The 23,787-nt window shown below is 35.5% G+C and overlaps 1 protein-coding gene across 2 annotated transcripts in view; it reads right to left on the bottom strand.

Moving 5' to 3' along the window:
* Positions 1-23,787, bottom strand: part of GAS2 (growth arrest specific 2) — a 130,174-nt gene that overhangs the window by 93,297 nt on the left and 13,090 nt on the right. For both annotated transcript variants that reach the window (XM_068978198.1, XM_068978199.1), the window contains exon 3: positions 1,919-2,060. In XM_068978198.1, coding sequence (XP_068834299.1) covers positions 1,919-2,060 — 142 coding nt within the window. The remainder of the gene's footprint in view (positions 1-1,918; positions 2,061-23,787) is intronic.

The raw sequence follows: 23,787 nt of genomic DNA, 5'->3' as shown, positions 1-23,787 counted from the left end.
GCTCCAGGATTTTAAATAATGATGTTATTTGTGCACACCTGAAAAGTGTACTTCTTTTACACTTCAGTTCAGTTCAGTGGCTCTGTCGTGTCCTACTCTTTGCGACCCCATGAATCGCAGCACGCCAGGCCTCCCGGTCCATCACCAGCTCCCGGAGTTCACTCAAACTCACGTCCATTGAGTTGGTGATGCCATCCAGCCATCTCATCCTCTGTCGTCCCCTTCTCCTCCTGCCCCCAATCCCTCCCAGCATCAGAGTCTTTTCCATTTTTTAAAATACTAAGTGTATTTTAAATACACAAAACAAATTGATTTTTTTAAAAATTTATGTGTATGTGTGTGTATGTATACCCACAGACATTTAATAGCTCTTTCATGGGTTTTTCCCACAAATTATTTTGCCTCACTCCCTTCCTATAATCCTCCACTCACATAAACCTACAAACCTGAAAGTTAAAATGTATTTGTAAAATTACCAAAGCCTTGAAAAAGAACTATATCCATATATATCTTCCACCAAGGTTTTTGCCTTTTTTTTTTTTTTTACTTTGATGTGAGGAAATGGTAAGAACATTCAAAGTCCATTCATACAACTGGCATTCACTTGGCACCCTGTTGTATAGAGTAGGCTACTGTGCAATTATTCTGGTTTATTTTTTCTTTCAGGTATAAAATGTTCTCCTAGTCTAAGTTCATGTTATTCTCTGCTCTGCTGAGAGACTTCTCAGAAATTTGATGACAGTCTTTTCCGTACCACATTAACTCCTCTTTATACAAATACAAATTTCCTTAAGCACATAAAATGAGTAAGACTTTAGCTGCCATAGCATCAGTTTCCTAGGTCCAGCAGGGGAAGGAATCCTGTTTTGTGAGGCTTCAAGGCAAATAATATTCTCAATGCTAGGAAGGTAATTTGTATACTTGTTCTCTCTGAAGGATGCTCAGCTTACTTTGATGTTAATATTTGGTATTACGTGGTTTTGCAAATTAATTTTTAAAGCCTCAGGTGAAAGAACCAAAGCATTTCCCCCACCCCCTAAATGTCTCCTTTCTTCACTTAGTTCCACCTTACTAAAACTGGTCTTTAATTCCAATATTTTCCATTATAGAGTACCACTGGGGTAGATCTTATATAAAAGATTGGAACATTTAAGGGTACCAAGTAATGTCAAAACACTAAATGGTCCAATGTATGTTTTCTCCCAGGGAAATATAAAACCAGGCTCTGTGGTCTGGAAGTGCATTTGCCAAAATTCAATCATAAAACAAAACAAAAACCCCAGAATTATCTGGGTAAGCCTAAGCACTAAGGTATATGGTAAGACTCTTTGAGCCTGACTCTTTGAGACCCGCCTGTCTTTTTATTCCATCATTTTCAATTTGCCCTAACCTCTTGCTTGTTTGCCTAATTTTTAACTAGCAAAAAACAAATTTCACTAACGAAAAATAAGCTTACCTAAATTATGTTTCAACAAAGTGCTTATACGCGATAGTGTTTTCATAATTTTTTAGAGGTGAAAAGACAAAAGTGCTCATGATGGATGGCTGGAATACACGTAGCTATTCTTCTATTCCAGGTAAGAACCTGGGGGTAAAATTTAACCCTATTTTTTCCAAGAATCCCCCTATTTTGCATTGTATATGCTTATTTTTAGCCAGGAAAGAATTCTGCTACTTACGTTCCTGTTAGTTTATGCACAAGGTGACCAAGAGTAAGAGGGTGAATTTTTCTACCTTCAAAAACGCAAGTTTACAAAAACTCTGCAAGTTTACAAAAACTCTACAAGTTTACAACAAACTACATTTTTTTTAAGTTAAAAAACTGAAATGAGTCACACAAAGAAGTTAATTTTGAGAGTTATACTGACAAACAATAATTTTAATATATCAACTAAAATTCTAAAGGAAATATACATACCCAAACCTTCCGATTCAAATAGACATGTTTCATCTACTCCTAAATCTCGGCACCAGGATAAGAAATTTGCTGTATTGTCTCTGGCAAAAAAGGAGCCTGAGGGTGCACTGGCTTTGCATGGAATCTTCTTCAAGGGTAGATTCTGAAAAACAAAGAAATCTCACTCTGGTGGAATATCTGGCAGTCATCACAGTGACACATTTATGTTTTCAATAAAATGCTTTGGTATGACCTCACAGCAGCAAATAGATTTGTGAATAGCTATAGGAAAGGATATGAAACACAAATGAAACTTAGTTGGTAATCAAGAGAGTATGAAAACCAATGCCTGTAAACATAAACTTGCCTTTTTAATATCTAGAAGTAAATGTACATAAACCCTTTCCCTGGCTCAGACTGCCACTCTCTTTCTCTTCTACTGTTTTTATGGGGAGGGGAGGGGGCTTCTCTTTCATCTGTGTATTCTGTCAGTATTTCTCATAAAATATGTATAAATGTATTTCTCATTTGTGAAAGAAGAAACACAAATATGAATATGAACATAGATAAAATGTAACATACACACTTCCATTCTTATTTGCATACACAGACACACAATAAGAATTACACAAGAATTATAAAGCCCAAAGAGAGCAACAGAATTATCTAACATCCAGAAGACTCTATCACCAATACCAAGAAAAGGAAATATTAAAATTTTTTATCTTTCAACAATAACATTCTACCTTCATTCTTTCAGACTATTTCTTTTTAAATCACAGATCATTGCTCTATTATGTAATACAAAAATAATTCTGGCTGGATTTCTGCTATCTGAACTTGAAACATATTTACATTCTGCATCATTTCTCTTCCAGGATAAGAAAATGCTTAAGATAAGGGAGCGTGTGAACCTGGACAGATTTTTCTATTATTAACCTCAAAACTTTTAGCCCTAGAAAGCTCCCTTACCATACCAAATGTTATAAAGAATTGCATGAGGTATTTTTTGTTCCTTTAATAGAATATAACTAGTTTTCGTGGCATTCCATGAAGTCAGAGTTTGATTCTACATGATGTGAAAGCCTGAGCCAAGTATTTGATGATTTGGGCTAGACAGAGCTTTGCCTCTGAAAGCAAAAAAGATCAAGGGAGAAGCATTTTATGATTTAAATTTGTATATAGGATTATTCCTTCTATTCTCTGTGAACAAAAAATATAAACAAAATGTTGACTGTTGAGGTCATTTACAAAGATGGTTATGAAAAATGAAATGTGGTCTTTGTGTATTGGTGAAGCCTGCAGATATCAAACTATTACTGGGTTTTTCCTGTCCAATGATGTTACAGTTACATAACTAATATATTCAGTTACTAAGTCACTCAAAGAGTGTGTCTGTCTCATATCCAAGATCCATCTCTTTGTGGCTAAGTTCGTTTTAGGCTTAGACATAAAAAATTTTTTGCATGAATATACATATATTTATATAGATACATATAACAATGTGCATGCATGCTCAATTGTTCAGTTGTGTCTGACTCTTTGCAACCCCATGGACTGTAGCCCTCCAGGCGCCTCTGTCCATGGGATTTTCCAGGCAAGAATACTGGAGCCTACTTCAGGAAATGACTTCTCGACCCAAGGATTGAACCCATCTCTCCTGCATCTCCTACACTGGCAGGCAGATTCTTTACCACTAAGCTACCTGGGAAGCCCACATATAATAATACCCCTTAATCAATTTGGTTAAATAGTGGCTTTCAAAGAAATGTTTTCCTATATGAATTATAAAAGCAATAAAAAATTGCATAGTATAATATCACCTTTATAAAATATTCATGAACATCAATTATCTATATTTATTAAAACTAAAATACATACATCCTTAAATCTAGCAATTTATTCCTAAGACTATATCTTGCAAATATAATAGTATTTTATATTTGTACTATATCTTGCAAATATAACAGTGCTTTAAAATATATGAACAAGTATATTTGTTGCAATGCCGATTGAATAGAAAAAATAGACATAAGAGTGTGTCAAGAAAGCGATGGTTGAATAGTACAAAATATACAAATACAATGGAACTCTGTGCAATAATTTTTTAAAAATAAGATAAATGTATATGTGTTGAACCATAAGACTTTCAGTACATACTCTTAGGCAGATGATAAACAAACACATATGTTCACCACAATTTCATTTTATGGTGTGTGTATACACCATACACAGTATAGATGGCCATATATGCCATCAAATTGCATATAAATATGTTGGATTATAAACATGAACATTGTATTTATTTATATAACATTAATTTATGGAAAATTCAAGTAGGATATCCATCAAATTAATAGTTATCACCTTTGAGGAAGGTGATTGATGCATAGAGGATCTTTTACAGTTTACATAATTCCAAAATATGTAGTAAGATTTTGAGTGACTTTTATGTTTTATCAATATTTTCTGATTAAATTCACTTCTAAAGTCTTTTGATTCAATCCATTACCTCTTTCTTTTTTAGTGTAAATTTATTTATTTTAATTGGAGGCTAATTAATATTGTATTGGTTTTACCTCTGAAGTGAATCACCTGCTGGGGGTTGGGAGTCCAATTACCTGAGTTCCAACCCAGTTGTGTCACTTTCTTGCTCCAATAGTTTTTGACAGATAACTTAACGTTTCTGTTCCTCAGTCTCCTCTTCCGTTCAACATGTATGGGGGGGAAAGTGCATCTCATTGACTGTGTGTGTGTGAGTGCAAATTAAAAAATATAATTCAAGTGAGGTGATACATGTTCAATAAATGATGGTTATTCTCACTGCCATCAATGAGAGGGAAAATATATGGAATTGCCTATGACTTCCTTCTCTCATATTTTCTTACAAACATTTGATGTTTTTTCTACTATAGGTATAAGAACTCAGGAAAAGATCGGCAAACAATTTATTTGTATCATTCCCCTAAACTTGAATTTCATCTTTTACATAGTTTTCCAGTAAAACTTTCTGTGATAATATTGGTAGAAATGATCTATATCTGTGCTACCCATTGTAATAATCACTAGTGATTACTAGTGGCATGTGGTCATTGAGCACTTGAGCTGTGGTGATTGTAACTGAGACTAATTTCTAAATTTTATTTCTCTTTAATCAATTGATACTTAAATAGCCACATGTGGCTTGTGACTATCATATTAGAGAATTCATAATAGGAAAAATAAAGCCATTATTTGGAGGTTTAGAAAGTCCAATATTTGACTGCTTGATTACTTTCCCTCTAACTAATATTGTCCCCGTTTCTTTCAAGTCCCCTCAAATCCAGCAGTTCCCCTGGATACAGTTACTGAGATACACAACCATGTTCATCATTTGGAAAGAGTTTACTTATGTGCTACAGAGTACAACATGTGCCTGCCCTGCTTACCACACTGTGGGTGTTACAGCTTCAGAAGGGCAATAGTGATTAATTATATTTAGAATATTTTTATTTTTTGCTCTTCCCTTTTTTTTTACTTTATTTTACTGTACAATACCGTATTGATTTTGCCATACATTGACATGAATCCACCACAGGTGATAATTTACACCTACAGAACCAGGATATTCATCATTTTACTGCCACAGAGCCAGATACGTGCTTCACACATCTGACTTTTGTTTTCTGAAACACATAGTAGGTGGGGAAGGAACAAATTAGCATTGTGAGTGCCTCCATGCTCTAGGCACACAAAACCTATACTTTCATACAGATTATTCTTTTTAATTCTCAAAAAGTAATGTCATGAATTAGGTATATAATCGTATCTCCAATTTCCAAGCTGGAAAAACTGAGCTCATACATAGTTGAAATCAAATCATTCAGCCTCTTATACCCATACACTTCTAACTGTTCCATGAAAGCTCACAATTGCCTGGAATTTAATATATTTCAGCACTTGATTTATTTCCCAAGGTTTTAGCCAGGTAACATTAAAATAAAGAATTATGTATTTTCTTTCACCTATTAAACCTAGAAAAAATGGAGAGAATGGTATCTGTAGTTCTCCATAGACAGTGAACTGAAAATTTAATACTAGTAGTTTATTTTTTTAACTTTACTAGTAGTTTAAATAATCCATTTTTCACAAAAGTTTGAGACAAAATATTCCCCTTGATTACATCAAGTAGACATTTTAGATATAAAACAGAAGAGATATATAAAAAAAGAAATGGAAATTGCCAAGAACTAATATCTTTCCTTTTCCAAAGGGTATATAGAATGTACTTTCAAATATGCAGGCAATAAAGTCACTCTTTCCATGATGGAATCAAAGTTTCCACTGTATCCCCTTGCTCCTTTTAGTTTTGCCATATATTTTATTGAAAAAAAAAAGCTCTCAATAAAATTATTTTATTGAACATTCACAGTACCAAGGTATATGAAGATAACTACCCAGTGCTTTAGAAAGGATGAAAATATATTCTTAAATACCAAATTACTGAAATTAAAAATGGGAAAAATTATTTCTAGTACCATCAACTTCTGGGGACTCTGCAATAGACTTCATGCCTCAGACAGAGTGAGCTATGATTTAGGACAATAGCAACTGAACTTACTGGCATTGAATTCAAAATCAATCTTTCCTATTCTTTCTCTCTTCAAGATATATTACATTTTAGAGAATGGGTCCCACAGCAAAATTTGGTATAAATTTCATGCTGTAACAATATAAGAATATTTACATAAATTAAAAAATATAATTAAATAAACTTTCCCAGTAAAATTCTGGTGAAAGTGAAACTGTGAGTCACTCAATCGTTTTCAGCTCTTTGCGACCCTGTGGACGGACTGTAGCCCACCAGGCTCCTCTGTCTATGGGATTCTCCAGGCAAGAATACTGGAGTGGGTTGCCATTCCCTTCTCCAGGGATCTTCCCAGACCAGAGATTGATCCCAGATCTCCTGCATTGCAAGTGGATTTGTTACCATCTGAGCCAGCTGGTACACCCAATAAAGTACCCCTGATACACCCTGTAAAATCATAAAGAAATTATTTAAATTAAAAGCTAGAAAAAGATGTTAAGTATTTTGAATTATTTGAAATTATTTCTGGTATAACATAAAATGATACTGGAAATGAAGGTCTAGTGCTCAAAATTCAGGTTTAAAAGATGAGATGGACAATAAAATGTTAAGATGCTAATTAATTGAAAACTTATGTTCACATTATAACCTGCACACATATATTTACAGCAGCTTTATTCATAACTGCCAAAACTTTGAAGCAATCAGTATATCCTCAGTAGGTGGAGAAATAAACTGCTACGTATGCAGAAAATAGAATAATATTCAGTGCTTAAAAAAAAGATCTATGAAAAGACACAGTGGAACATTAAATGTATATTACTAAGTAAAAGAAGCCAATCTAAAAAGATTTCATATTGTATAATTCCAACTATATGACATTGTGAGAAAGGTAAAACTATGAGGCAGTTTTACGTTTGTTACCATCGGGTTTCCCTGATGGCTCAGTTGGTAAAGAATCCTCCTGCCATTCAGGAGACCCGGGTTCGATTCCTGGGTTAGGAAGATCAGCTGGGGAAGGGATAGGTTACCCACTCCAGTATTCTGGCCTAGCGAATTCCATGGATTGTATAGTCCACGAGGTTGCAAAGAGTCAGACAAGACTGAGAGACTTTCACTCTAGAGACGTAAAATAATTAGGAGTTTAAGAGGAGGGAGGTAGGATCAAGTGATTCATCGTGAGATTGATCACGCTGGGTTTTTAGGGCAGTGAAACTATTATGAATGATACTATAATGGCATATATATGTCATTATAAATTTGTCAGTCCCCATAGAATGTACAATACCAAGAGTGAACCTAAATGTTACAATGAACTTTGGGTGGCAATGACACATCAATGTGGATTCATTGATTATAACAAATGTACCGTTCTTCTACACTTTTTGCTCAATTTTGCTATAAATCTAAAGCTATTCTAAAAATTAAATTCTATGAAAAACTTATTATGTAATTGATAGTTATTTAAGAAGCACCAGATGCTTTACAGTGGAGAAAATATAGGAAATTCAACAAGAAATGGATTCTTTCCATTTTTATTTGCATTGTGCCTAATTTTACATATACATCCACATGGGAATCATTATCTAAATGGCATGTTACTATAAAAAGCTTCTGTTCTCCCAACTAATGCTTTACATATGACTAGACAGAGATTAGTTTAAAAATTCCTGAAGTCTAGTCCTACACTTGAAAATCCAGTTAATTGGTAAGGCTCTCTAAAAATTTTAAATAGAAATTTAACATGATTCAATTCAACCAATCATTATTAAATCACAACTCTACTCCAGTTCTAACATTAGGTACTGGAGGCAGACAAGGCCAAGGTTCATTTCTGGAGACTCTGTTTCTTTGAGAACAGACTTAAAATCATGGTATTATATGGTAAGAAATATAACAGAAGCTTAAGTATTTGAACAGAAGCTTAAATTTGGTTCTCTAGAAAATGTTAGGATGTGTCTTTAACTTTGGGGAGACGTTGATCAGACATCATTATAAAAAAGCCTCACAAAGGAGCAACATTTTACAAAATTGAAGGATTTGAGTTCTTACCAAACCTAAAAAATGAAGAGCAATACATTCCATAAAGTGAAAATCTGACAGAGACATGGGTGTTATGATGAGTATAGAATGCATGTGGAGGAGAAAATGAGACCAGAAAGTTAATTAGCCCAGGATCACAAGGGTATTTTATGTCTAACAAGAATTGCTAATATTGTAATCTCAACCACAAATTATAAACTCAAAGGCCCAGAAGAAGTCAGGCAGATTAAATAACAATGAAGTGGCTAGCTCTAAGGGACTAGAAGAAGTGGTGGAGATTGTGGAAAACTAAAGAGCTCTTGCTATGTTCAGGAGGGGCAGCCATATTTATTTAGTTCTAACTCATTGCTTCCACAAGGAAATGCAGTCACAGTTTCTTGTTAGATCTTCCAATTTTTTCAGAATAATTTGGAAATCTGGCTAGTTTAATATGAAAATACTTCGATTTAAACAATCAGATCTATAGGCAAATATATGTGGTTTCCAGTTTAAAATCTCTTGTGTTCATAGTGGGGAATAATTTGAAAATAAAGAAATAACATTTTAAACTAAGAAGTACTAAATCAATTATATGCAAATTTTCCAAATATTAATTATTTGGAAAATTAACTAAATCTTTTGTTGTCAAAGGTGGAAGGAAGGAATAAAAAAAGGTTTTTTAGACAATTCTGCAGAAGTTTGGGCTTCCCTGATGGCTCAGACCATAACACATCTGCCTGCAATGCAGGAGACATGGGTTCTGTCTCTGGGTCAGGAAGATCCCCCGAGGAAGGGAATGGATACCCACTCCAGTATTTTTATCTGGAGAATTCTATGGACAGAGGAGCCTGGTGGGCTATAGTCCATGGGGTCACAAAGAGTCAGACACAACTAAGCGACTAACACTTTCACTTTTTTTTTCCACAGAAGTAAAAAACAGTGACTTTTCTTTTGCCACTTCCATCTTGGAACACCTCTAAATCACAGCGATAGTGAAAGTCCTTAAAGAAAGGACTGTTAGACTGACAGGTGTTAGACTGTCAGGTGTGACAGTCCCTCTCAACAAAATGAACAGTAATTGTTAAGTATTACTTATAGAAACTCAAACAAATTGATGAGACTTCAAAAAATGTTTTTGAGAGTGTATGTCAGTTTTCTCTGTCCTTGCTACAATCAAGAAATTACCTTAAGGAAATAGACAGGAAAATTATTTTTAAATGCATCTTAAATTTTTCCTTTCCAACAACATTTTGTACATTCTAAGGTATGATAATGTATGACTATTGGCAGCAGATTTCAAGTTCACAGGGTTCTAATACTTTGGTGAAAACTCCTTTTTAGTATCCATCCATATGATATCCAATAAAGAAAAGCATTTTCAAAAGTCCAAAGATTGCCTTATGGATGGATTCCAGGAAATTCTTTATTTTAGTGCTGATTTTGAAACACTTTTTGAGCAACTTTTTAAAAATAATTTATGGGACTGCAGAGTTGGGGCATTGTAAATGCCCATAATGGTATCTCCATAGATGCTCAGTAAATTTGGAACACTGGGATTTAAACTTTTAGTAATTCAAAGAGGAAAGTTTTAAGGCTGCAAATCACCAGCAATAAGATGATGATCAAGAATGCCTGTTTAATCTATTTAACCTTTGGAACCTCAGGTTCATAATTTGTAACTTCTTATGAGAATTAAACAAGATATTTTGGAAAATGCCTACTACCAATCCTAGACCATAGTTTATCTCCAGTTAACATTATTTTTTTCAAATACATGTCTACTTTCAGTCTATTTACATGAAATACCCTGATGAGAGTTGAAAAACAGTTACATCACCACATCTGTAATTAATAAAATAAGCCCACAAATACATAGGAAAGGTTTGAGATTTTACATTCATGAAGATAAGTGTTAGTCGCTTAGTCATTTTGGACTTTTTGCGATCCCATGGACTGTGGCCGCAAGGCTCCTCTCTCCATGGAATTCTCCAGGCAAGAATACTGGAATGGGTTGCCATTTCCTTCTCCAGGGGATCTTCCCAATCCAGGGACTGAACCCAGGTCTCCTGCATTGCAGGCAGATTCTTTACTGTCTGAGCCACCAGGGAAGCCCACTTATAAAGACAGAGAGCTGCTTATAATGTGGCTTCCATGGTGTGTATTAGCCTGACTTCTACCTACTGACCTGAGGACCACGGCCCTTCACTTCCATAGGTGCACTATGGGAAAGTGGCCCCCACAGTGGCCTCTATACCCTCCCTTAGGCGTCCACTCCCACAGTGGCTTCCAGGACACATAGTGGCCTCCGTGGTCCTTCACTCTTCCATAGCCACACTGGCTTCGGTTCCCACCCTCCCATCCTCACCATTCTCCCTCCAGCCACACAGCCCGTGCATAGAACTGTTCTCTGTCCTTTCTACATCTCTGTCCAATTACCTCTCAATCCCAGACGATGGATCACTTACTCCAAAACACCACCCCTCAATTCTGTTTCGTAATTTCTTAAAATCCACAATGGTTAAGTGCTCTTGCTGCCATGTCTCCATGACAGATTAACTGATAAGCAACTGTTTCCCACTAGATGGTTTAGTCCAGAAGGAAGGGAACAGTGTACACTTTTGTTCACCATCTCATCCTCAGTTCAGTTCAGTTCAGTCACTCAGTCATGTCTGACTCTTTGTGACCCCATGAATTGCAGCACACCAGGCTTCCCTGTCCATCACCAACTCCCAGAGTTCACTCAGACTCGCATCCATCGAGTCAGTGATGCCATCCAGCCATCTCATCCTCTGTCGTCCCCTTCTCCTCCTGCCCCCAGTCCCTCCCAGCATCAGAGTCTTTTCCAATGAGTCAACTCTTTGCATGAGGTGGCCAAAGTATTGGAGTTTCAGCTTCAGCATCATTTCCTCCAAAGAAATCCTAGGGCTGATCTCCAGAATGGACTGGTTGGACCTCCTTGCAGTCCAAGGGACTCTCAAGAGTATTCTCCAACACCACAGTTCAAGCATCTATCAAATAATGCTTGTGGAAAATTTATTGGATAAATACGAGTCTGAGTATAGCCAAAGCATTTGCCCAGCAAAAGGCAACAGAATGGAATGGTTACAAGCACAAACTTTGGAGCAAGGCTGCCTGGATTTGAATCTGGAATCTTGATTTACTACTTATGTAACTTCAGGTATGCAAACCAACTTCACTTTATGTGAAATGGCATTAATAATAGTGTCTACATTATAGGGTTGCTGTGATGGATGTTTATGAGTTTATATGAAAAGTTCTTAAAATGCCTGACATGTAGTAAGGTATAAATATATGCTTGTTAGAAAACTGAAACAAAGAGAACCTTTTTGAAAAATGATATAAAATTCAGCCTGTGGCTTCAGTGAACTGTTGGGGATTTTAATGATCACTAAAACATATAGACATGGTCTCAAAAATATTCCTCATTTCCACTTATATATCTTGCCATCCAGGATAACTATCAAATTACTATATTTCTCTCCCAAACAGAACTTCATTCTGTTAGTTTTGTCCCCACATCATCATAGTTTTTCAAACCTCAAAAAGCATAGTTTTGCTTTGATTCATCCCTAATCCCTTCTTATTGTGGCCAATAAGTAGTCCAGCTCACTGTCATTTTCTAATAAATATGTATTCAAATATCCTGCTCCGTGCAATGTAGTATTGACACTGTTACTCTAAATACTTTAGTATTTCATGTATGAACAAAGGCAGAAACTTCACAAAACATTCTTCCTCTTTAACTCCAATCCTCCTAACAAAACGTGAACATCATCATCATATCAATGTTTCTAAATTTAATGCTTTCAGTCACCAGCTCACTGTCTGCAAATGATTCAAATGCTTAAGCCTTGTAGCTTTGAGGTTCATCAGCTTAATCAGTCCATGTGCCAAATTCTCTTCATGAACTCTTCACATCAATCAAGTGTTCACTACTCCTAGAATATGCTTATATCTTTCCAACTTCAATATTTGGTTCATTAACCACAAAGTTACTTTGTATTTGCCTTTTCTCTCTGTCCATCTATTAATATCAGGTCTGGGAGATTCAAATTTCACTGTTTCCACAGAAACTTCCTAGGCACGCTGACAAATTGACTTGTTACCTGAACCCCTATAGAATCTCCTATCTGTATCAGTAGATGTTGGTGTACAATGATGTGTTTCAATTTAAGAGTTAAGTCTACAGATGTTTGTGATTAAAAAAAAAAAAAACAACCTACTGATCTAATGGTTTATAACTGAATATCTTTTAAGGACTATGGCAATTAAGGCATATTCAAGGTTAATGCTAGAGTCCCCCTCTTACTCATTTGCTTATATTTTTCTTGAGCAGAAATTAAAGGGTTGGTATGGCAGAGAGCCCACAGTGCTTCCTGGGTACCAATGGGGGCATTTTGCACAGTATGTAGAAACCCATGATCTTCCCTCAACTCAACTCTTCCCCAGCCTTTTCAATTGTAAAATAAAACACTGTCATCCATTTCTTTCTTTATGAGATCCTGAACCAATCTCCCTTATCTAGTCTATCTAATTCATCACCAAATCCTGCCAAGCCCACCAAAAGTATAGCTCAAAACCACCTACTTCTGTCCAGTATTTATGCTACCATCCTAGGCTAAATGGTCAATAGTTTTCTAAGTGGGTCCTCAGTCCCATTTTCACCTCTTCTAATCCATTCTTCACACTGCTAATGTTATCTTTTTAAATACATGATCATGTTCCTGCTTAAAACAGTGTGAAATAGTATAGTTTTTTCTTAAAATAGAGGACAACATCCAACAAAACTTAGCACTGGTCTCATCTCTTGACGCTCTACTATTAAATTCTAGTATCCATACATTCATTTACTTTTAGTTCCTCAAAGTCATTCTTTGATATTCAAGGGCTTTCATATGTGCTATTTTCTTTACTTGAAACATTCACTATTCCCTCTCTGCCTGCCTAATGCCCATTCCTATTACAGAATAATAGACAAATATTTCTACAAGACTAAGTTAGGTCTTCTTACTTGCTCATATAACTTGGACTCTCCCATACTTAGACGTAACAAAGCTATAATTTACTGCTGGCGTAATTATTAGCTTAGTTATTCTCCCTTCCCTGCCACTCCACAAGTTACCTTGTCCTGCATATTTTAGTTGCTCAATAAATGTTTATTGAGCAATTGAGAAAGTTTCATCAATGCAATATATGTTATGGTGATACAAAGTTTGAGAACCATTGAGACATGCCATTTATTGAGTACTTACCATTGATATCTGCATTTTTATACATTCATATTTTATTTTCATAACTAGACTGTAACCCTTTGAGAGGTGAGAGTAATGCTTTACTATTTTCCGTATTAGTTATGAACATCTTGAACACAGTTACCATTCAATAACTATTTGTTGAAAAATCTAGAAGCGCAACCTTAAAAGGTACTTTATATAGAGTGGTTAGGTGTCAGCCAAGAGATGACATCTGAACAGAGATGTGAAGGGAGTGAGGGGCGAGTCATACACACATGTGAAGAAAGACAACCCTAAGAAGACAGAAAAGTAACTGCAAAGGCCCTGTGGTGGGTGGAACCTGCTTGTTGGGTTCAGAGAACAGCAAGGAAGCTCGCACGGCTGCAGCAAAGTTGGGTGAGGGGAAAGTCATAGGGAATCATACCAGGTAGGTAGCTGGGAATCAGAGCATATAGTGCCTTATAGACTGTTAGCAATATTTCAGCTTTTATTCCACGTATGTCAATGTGCCATTGGAGAATTTTGAGCTATGAGTTGAAATGATGTAACTTAAGTTTTAAACTATCTGATGATTTAATCCATGTAAAAAGCTTATTTGGCCCAGAGTAAGAACTGAACAAATGCTTGCTTCATTATCCTATCACAGGGAATTCATTTAATCTGAGGAAAAAAGGTCAGACATTTACTTCTCAGTCTTTAAACAATAAAGCAAATATGACAACATGGGACAAAATGCAGTATTGTTCCTCTTTTATAATTTGTAATATAGTTTATATGTATGTAATTATACATATATAAATATATACACAGATTGCTGCTTATTTCTTATATGGAGCAGTGGTACTAGCAAGCTATTCATGGGACAAGCAGCCTATGCTGGTGTGAAATTAGACATGACTAGCAAAGTAATATAAACACTGAACACATACTAGACAGCTTCATGCATGATATGTAATGCATTTTCAAACTACTAAGTGAAACAATAGAAGGTATTCATGTAGTCAGCCGCTAAAAGCTTAAGATACATTTGAAAAGCTTTATATACTGTAAACTCAGTTACCTCATCTAAAAAACATTATGCCATTAGCCTGTAATGTACCAGTACCACCTCTCTTGGACCACACACATGTCAATATGGTGAGTACTTATATTTTAACTCATCTAGCAATCTCCAGATGTGTTTAAATTAAAAAGAAACCCTTTTCCCATGATTTTCAGCCACTTAAAAATGTTCTTATTATAAAACCTGGGTATGTTCTCCATTAATAAATGGCATGCATAATCATTATTGATTTGTTAAATGACCTGAATTTCTCCAAAGCATTTAGTAACAGCTCATTTTAAATTAATTGATTTTCTACTTTCCATATGGTGAGAGTGACTTTTCTTGACACAATATTCTATATCCACAGTGCTTTGAAACAGCAGTGACCACAATGAGTGCTATCAAATATCATGAAAATAGTTCCCCAGTTACACTATTTTTTACAATTTTGTCTTGCCCATGTGCCTGAATGCGGTTAAAATGCAGGATGTGAGCATGTAAGTGGAAGAGATGATATCATCATGGAAAAATTTGATCAGGTTTGCTTTTATGCTCAGGGGGCAACATTCTGTTGGTGCTCTGATGCAGATGGAAAAATGTGTATGTCTATGCTTGTGTGTGTGTGTGTTTTGTGTGTGTGTGTGTGTGTGTATGTGTGTGTGTGTGTGAGCTTCCTTCTTCTAATCCAGGGTTTGTTTTAATTTTTTTTCACGTTTTCTGGGATTTCAATTCAACATGTTTTATTTTTTGTCTTATGCTTCACATATCTTTAATGCAACCCTCATTCACATTACTAAATACTATCTTACACTTGGAACTTTTGAAACAGTTTTCCAAAAAGATTTGAAGGAGAGGCCTTTATCAGCAGATCCACATAAACTTGTAACCTCTGAAACTTGGCAAATTTACCTGGCCTTTCTTCTTCTCCCCCTCATTTTGGATTGTGGGAATTCTGTCTAGTTTAACAATGGGGCTGAAAACATCCTCTCTAATATCTCTTAGCAAAAAAAGCTCATCAGACGTAAACTCCAATGTAAAAGGAACATCAGAACTTAGGAAAAAATGACTTGTTTTTGCTCATACAAAAAGGTCAGCGTCTACTGGTCTAGGTAAGTAAGAAAGAAGGTAAACATAATAATAATAAATTATATTTTACTTGATCTGAAAATCTGTCTACTACCACATACATATATTCTCCCTGCATGCATGCTAGGTCGCTTCAGCAGTGTCTGACTCTTCGCAGCCCCATGGACTGCAGCCTGCTGGGTTCCTCTATCCATGGGGGTTCCCAGGCAAGGATATAGGAGTGGGTTGCCATACCCTCCTCCAGGGGATCTTCCAGACCCAGGGATCAAACCTGTCTCTTCATGTTTCCTGCATTGGCAGGCGAGTTGTTTATCACTAGTGCCCCCTGGGAAGTCCTTTATATTCTCCCTAACAGAGAGTAAATTCCTTGGGTCTATCTTTATGCCATACTTTTTCACCAACAACACATATATACATAAATATCCAAATAAATAATATCATCTCCTGTTCCTAACATAAACTCACCAATTATCTATCAAATTTTAAAATGACATACATAAGTAGGACTCAATTATTATGAAATATTTATAGTTTATAATATTCTATATTATTAAGGGCTGATAATATGTGAACTTGCTACCCTTTATGACCATTTTTATCTTTCTTTTTGAGTTATCTATCAATGAATAAAATAACACAATTTTGGAAAGCCAATAGCAATATTTATTGCTTATTATTCCTGAGCACTGAAATTCTCTGATTCCCTCTTACAGTTTTATAGAAACTTGACTTTTACCTTGGTTGTTAGTGTTTTGGTGGATAGCTAATTTAGGGCTGAGATGAAACGATAGTTCTTATAGTGCCATTTCACTCACCAACTGTTTTGTTGGACTTGAGGGGCAGTTATTGAGAAAAAGATGCAAAGAAAAATAAGAAACAAACATGGCAATTTCATCTTTATGGCTTCTTCTGTGATTGAAAAACACAATCCTTAATTGCTGCAACAATACCTCACTTCAGGTCAAAAATATCTCTTGAGAACCTATTACATGAAAGACCCTACAATTATTCTTCCTCTTAATACTCAATGGTGAACAAACTCATAAAACTATTGGTTATCACTCATCTCATCTTTATTTTTCAGGAACTATGGCAAACATTATAAACAGGCATTGAAATAAAATCCTCAAAGTGAATAAAACATTTGGATATTAATATGTTCTTTGTATCATCATTTTTAGTTGTAGCTAATGCTCTGAACTCAAATAATAAATGTGACATGTGAATATAAAATAACACCTACAATTAACTAAATAACCAACCTCCTCCAACATTCCCTTCCTAACTAGTTTAGACCTCCATGGTCTATTGCTTCAGGCCATCTCTTGTCAGTACTTTCAATGTCCTTAGACCCTTGTTCTTCCACTGCACCACCCTAAAATTCTCCAATTTCCTACTTTGTCCATTCCTTAGAAAGTCAATTTTGTTCCATATGATTTTGTATTAATAGGTCAAAGACTTTTGAGCCAAGCAAAACCAGCAGAGGAAGGAATTTCCAACTTGATAAGAATTGAAGTCTTAAGGATTAAAAAATCATCTCATAATAACATCTGGATCTGCAAGTAAATGTCTGCATTAATCCATTGATTCACTCATTCACTTATTTATTCATCCAAAACATGTCAACTGAGCACCTATATGCCAGTTATTATGATGGACCCATATATGAATGAAACACAAACCATGTTTTCAAGGATCTTAGAGTAGAATAAAGGAATAAATAAAGAACAAGACAATAGCTAAATATCATAATATGGTGCAGGTGCTCTAACAGACAAGAGCCAATTTGTGGACTCAGAGCCCAGTGAATGAAAGGAATGCTGATCTCAAGCCTTTACTGTAAAGCTTCCTTCTAATAATCTAAGTGACCTCAACTGTTTACTATGCTTTAGGGAGATGGATATGCCTTGTGGGGATCAGGAGATAGACAGGTACCTGACCTAAGTCCATGTTACACTATGACTATTGTGCCTTTGAACACATCAGTGGTTAATTTTTTTTTTTCCTGAATGTGTATTTGGTATGGGTATTCTTAGCAGTTTTCAGAATTTTTATTCCGAGACAGGAAATAAATTCATATTTGATAGAAGGACCAATTAAGATATCACAATTTTGAAAAAAATTCAGGAATTCATACTACTATCCAGATGTAGTTGTTCCAGATGTGGTCTTTTCACTGAAATGTAAGAATAAATATTCTGGTACTTGGCATGCATCTATTAGTATGGAAAATGTAATTTTCTTAACCCTGACAAATAGGAAACTCCAGAAGCAATTTACATATACTTGACAAAAACACAGAGCACTTACTACCTTGCACATCAGCTTCAGCTCCGTGACATAACCTATAAGGGACCATGAGGATTTCAACATCCCACAAGATATCAAACTCTTCCACTATCATGATATTTTACTGATTTGATATTGAAGAGCAGGAATAGGAGGAAAACTAGACGACTTCATAAACTATATTCATTCTATCGGGTGTAAAACAAATTCCATGAGTATCCAGGAACGGAGTTTTGCCAACAAAAAAATGTTTCTGAGTCCAGTAGTGTAGACAATATGGGAAAATTGCCTTGTTTGTAAAGGACATCATTCAAGAGTTCCTAGCTAGCTATGGTTGTCTGATGGAGGATGAATCTCAGTTTTAGGATACTTGACATGGAACAACAGACTGGTTCCAAATAGGAAAAGGAGTACATCAAGGCTATATATTGTCACCCTGCTTATTTAACTCATATGCAGAGTACATCATGAGAAATGCTGGGCTGGAAGAAACACAAGCTGGAATCAAGATTGCCAGGAGAAATATCAATAAACTCAGATATGCAGATGACACCACCCTTATGGCAGAAAGTGAAGAGGAGCTAAAAAGCCTCTTGATGAAAGTGAAAGAGCAAAGTGAAAAAGTTGGCTTAAAGCTCAACATTCAGAAAACGAAGATCATGGCATCCGGTCCCATCACTTCATGGGAAATAGATGGGGAAATAGTGGAAACAGTGTCAGACTTTATTTTGGGGGCTCCTAAATCACTGCAGATGGTGATTGCAGCCATGAAATTAAAAGATACTTACTCCTTGGAAGAAGAGTTATGACCAACCTAGATAGCCTATTCAAAAGCAGAGACATTACTTTGCCGACTAAGGTCAAGCTAGTCAAGGCTATGGTTTTTCCAGTGGTCATGTATGGATGTGAGAGTTGGACTGTGAAGAAGGCTGAGCACTGAAGAATTGATGCTTTTGAACTGTGGTGTTGGAGAAGACTCTTGAGAGTCCCTTGGACTGCAAGGAGATCCAACCACTCCATTCTGAAGGAGATCAACCCTGGGATTTCTTTGGAAGGAATGATGCTAAAGCTGAAACTCCAGTTCTTTGGCCACCTCATGAGAAGAGTTGACTCATTGGAAAAGACTCTGATGCTGGGAGGGTTTGGGGGCAGGAGGAGAAGGGGATGACCCAGGATGAGATGGCTGGATGGCATCACGGACTCGATGGACGCGAGTCTGAGTGAACTCCAGGAGATGGTGATAGACAGGGAGGCCTGGCGTGCTGCGATTCATGGGGTCACAAAGAGTTGGACATGACTGAGCGACTGAACTGAACTGAACTGAACTGAACTGAATGCCAATGAAACTTAAATGGTTTATAACGAACTTAGTGCCAGATAATCAACTTGGCCATATTTTCAGTTGTACTCAGCAATACTCTACCATGGAGTAAAAGTGTCACCTACGGGATTAGTTCAATCAGGCCTGAAGATCCAGGTAAATTCCATTAGCACATTATTCACTTCCTATCCTACCCACCTTTTCACACTACATTTTTTCCTCAGTCTGCACATGTAAACCCACATCAAGTCAACTATGCCTAGTTGACAATGGGTGAAAAAATAGTCAGGAGTGTTTTCATATCATTCCATGTTATACACCAACATTTATGCTATAGCACACAAGCCCCATTCAGGTGTATCACTTTTTGCCTGGAAAACCCTATAAATAGAGGAGCCTGGCAGGCTACCGTCTATAGTGTCACAGAGAGTTGGACACAGCTGAGCAACTAAGCATGCATGCACTGTAAGAAGGTACAGAACAGAAAAAAACTCTCAAAGATGAAAACTTTAAGCAAGACATTTGTCCAGTGTTCAGGGACTCAGAGAAATAAGGACAAGAGAATTTAACTTTTATAATAGGAAATAATTGACTTTATTCAAAATTTAAAAATATTTATATTTCCTTTAGTTCTAAGGAATTTGACTTTATTACTGACTTTCCTATTTTTTTCTTCTCAAACCCAGGCAGCAAGATAGCCCATCAAAAATCATTTATTTCTATATCATTCTACCTATATGTCCTCCTTCTTGTCATGATTTACTCTGTTGGTTTAATACTGATAATATATTGGCATTTAAAAATCATGGATTTCTTAGGAAATATTCAGTTATTTTAGTTGCATAGCTAGATACAGATTCCTGTAGAATAATCACAGCTGAGATTTTCATTTCAATAACCTTTTATCACTTCTACCAAACTTTCCTGTTCTGTCAGAGATATCAGCCATACACACATATATCTCTATTTCTCTGAATTCAATCTTGATAAGATATTCTCTCAACAAAATGTGCTATTGATTTTTGAGGGGAAAAACTCTAATATTTGTGTCATATTTAATTCCTGGGTGATACAACATCCTCAGATACTGCGATCTCACAGCTCAGAGAAGCAGGTATTCTTGATGGGCAGATGTACTCTGGGTATTCTATCTGGCTAGGATGTTCTTTCCCCTTTGCTGTAAACAAGGGCTGGATTCCACATTTAGACGCTGAAAGCTCAGTTCCTTCATTGGAGCATAATGCAGCATTTACCAAGTAACAGAACTTCTTTTTTTTTCTTTTTCCCTTCATGTACTTCAAACCTGATCTAACCACCCAGGGCTCTTTGAAGTCAAAGGAAGCTCTGAACCTAGGGGAACTCTGATGTCTGGGGTAGAGTCTCTTAAGATAAATGAGACAAACAGAAAGGAATGTTAGGAGAAAAAGAGAGGTTGAATCTTTTGAATATTTTTGCACCATGTCAATGCCCCAGTGGTTCAGAGAATCGTGTACACGAATCAGCAAGTTATGACTGGGAAGAAAAACAGTAAATATACAATAAGAAAGGGTTCCTGCAATTGAACTCTTTAGACCAGGACATGAAAGTTCATATATTGATGTAATGATTATTTTGTTTTGATTGGAGATGCCAAGTTGAGTCAGGCAACTAAGGGTCAAAAGGCATAAAACCTAACCTTGGACTTATCACTTGTTTTGGTTTTCATATCTCAGTAGGATATTGGAAAGTTAATTCTGTTCAGATTTTTACTGTTAAATTTCCTCAGCTCCTAGATTATTAAAATTTATTTTTATAATGAATTGATCAGATTATGGTATATTTAAACTAATCAAAACCAAATTATACATTCACTTGCAGCCCACTGGACTCAAATGCTCCTACCCAACTATGGCCTAATTTTGTGAAATCTCTGCATTACTCCCATGCAAAATGAGAAAACCCAAAGGCTAAGATTAACTACTCACAGCTAAAAACATAGAGTGGCTATTTTTTAAATTGATCCACTGATGCTTGGAAAGAATCATAGGACATAATTTATTTTCATTCAGGGTATTTTATTAAGTCAGAATAGGCTATGAGTCATGCATTTATAACTAAAATATTAAATACCCAAACTGTCTAACCTATTTATTCAATTTACTTGCAAATATTAATAGTGCTTAAATCACTCTTAACACAGACATGCTTCACACATACCAGACATAACTTACTCACTCTAATGTGTTTACACAGCTGTAAAATTCCCAAATTAACTATCAATCAGGAAAAGTAAAAATATTACTATGAGAATAAGAACATGAGATTTAAGCTGCTGTAAAAAAATTACAAAGGATTTCCTACTATGTGACTTTAGATGGGATCAAATTTGTTGTTGATTTTTTAAAGTAATTCTAACATCTTCCTCCACTCCAGTATTCTTGCCTGGAGAATCCCAGGGACAGAGGCGCCTAGTCGGCTGCCGTTTATAGGGTCGCACAGAGTCAGACACCACTGAAGCAACTTAGCAGCAGCAACATCTTCCTAAACATAATAGTTTCACTAATTCAGCAAAGTAATTGGTCAGCTCATCTATCTTTTTCACAGTTGTTCTTAAATTTTAAAATGCCAAGGTGGAAAATAATTACTTACACACGTAAGCAAACTTAATATTATAACCTTTAATTTGAAAGTCTCCTTTTTCTCCTAAGGGAAACAGTCCATTTAAACTCAACTACCTGGGTTTTAGTAAGTCTATTCTGGTTTAAATTTAGATTTAATAATAACAAATGTTGTAGAATCTCATATAACAACTATTTCTGTTTATAGACAAAGATGGATTGAAAAACCATGAATTGTGACAAAATTATATTTTGAACAATAATAGCTATGAAGATATTAGCCATTTGGCTTTTCATATTTTGGAAAATTTCTCATAAAACTCAAGAAAAGGAAAACTAGCTGTCTTTGCATTTTTCATAAAATAAAGCACATGCTATTTTGATTTAAGCTGCTTTGGAAGTAAGTTGTGAAATATATGAATTTTGCCAAGGGCACAGAAGGCAATTCAGTCAAAAGCAATTGTGTTAACTTCTAACTCGGAATAAATTTGACTTTCTAAGCATTGAAAGTTAGGTCATAATGGGTTTTTAAAAATCTACACTTGTTTAATTATGATGATTGAGCTTTTATGCTAAAATATGTTTATCATAATCAAAATACACTTGAGTTTTTTATTCACTTAAACAAATGACTTAGGGTCAAGAAAGTACTTCAAGTTGTTTAATAAAATCCTGTTGCAGTTTTACTCACTTTGAAAGAAAAATTTCCTTTGTTTCTTTTTATGTTTTATAGTTTTATTATAAAAATAATATAATTTGAAATAAATGTTTCAAAGGAAATAGCTAGCAAACCCTTGACCTCTAGCTATCCTCAATATTACATATTTTTGTGGAGATTTGGGGCAAATATACTTATATTTGGATAACAGCTACATGCTAGCTCTAAACTTTCACAAAATACTTTTTTCTGATTTCCTCTAGTTAATCTAAAATTCTTATCAGGATCTTTTAACTCTCTCAAATGGGGAAGAGAGGTAACGTTTATCATGAGTTTTTTTGTGTCATACTCTCTGGGAGCACAAAAACATGCTTTTTAATCCTATTTTACAGATAATGAAGCCAAGGCTCAGACACACCCACTCAATAAATAATAAAACTAGAACCCAGGCAAAATCTGTTCAATATCAAAGCCTTTGTGCAATAGAGTAATGCTTTGGGGGCTATCTTACACTTGACAGTCTTATAATTCTGTTCAAGGATCTTAGTTTCTGTTTTAAAAAGCAGAAGTTTACAGAATAAAACCAGAAAACTGTACCTTGTTTACACTTTGTTAATTGGAAGAGTTCAAGATCTTAATAAGGAGACAATAAGCTTTCTTTTCTGAACAATAAATAATACAAATAGAGGTTGCATAAATAAGGTTATGCTTTCAAACAAGTCTAGGCACAAAACTTATTTTTCCTCTGTTAATTATTTTAGAGTAAATTTTCTATACACATTGTCCTACTAGGCATCATGTTTTCTCATTAGTGAACAGAAGTAGAGGCCAATTACATTATAATGGAAGCCACAGAGAAAAATAGGTGTCCTAACAGTTCTAATATTAAATTTGTATTTTCATAAGCAATTTCTTCATGTCTAAGCTATGCACAGAGAACCAAAATGAAAGAGCACTTGACTTGGAAAGAGGACCTCTATGCCAAGCTCTTGCTCCATCATTTACTAGCAGGGTGATCTTTCACAAATCATCTAATCTGCATCTCAATGC

The sequence above is a fragment of the Capricornis sumatraensis genome, chromosome 8 (assembly GCF_032405125.1).
Source record: "Capricornis sumatraensis isolate serow.1 chromosome 8, serow.2, whole genome shotgun sequence".
Classification (NCBI taxonomy): Eukaryota; Metazoa; Chordata; class Mammalia; order Artiodactyla; family Bovidae; genus Capricornis; species Capricornis sumatraensis.
This window is presented reverse-complemented; position numbering and strand designations above follow the sequence as displayed.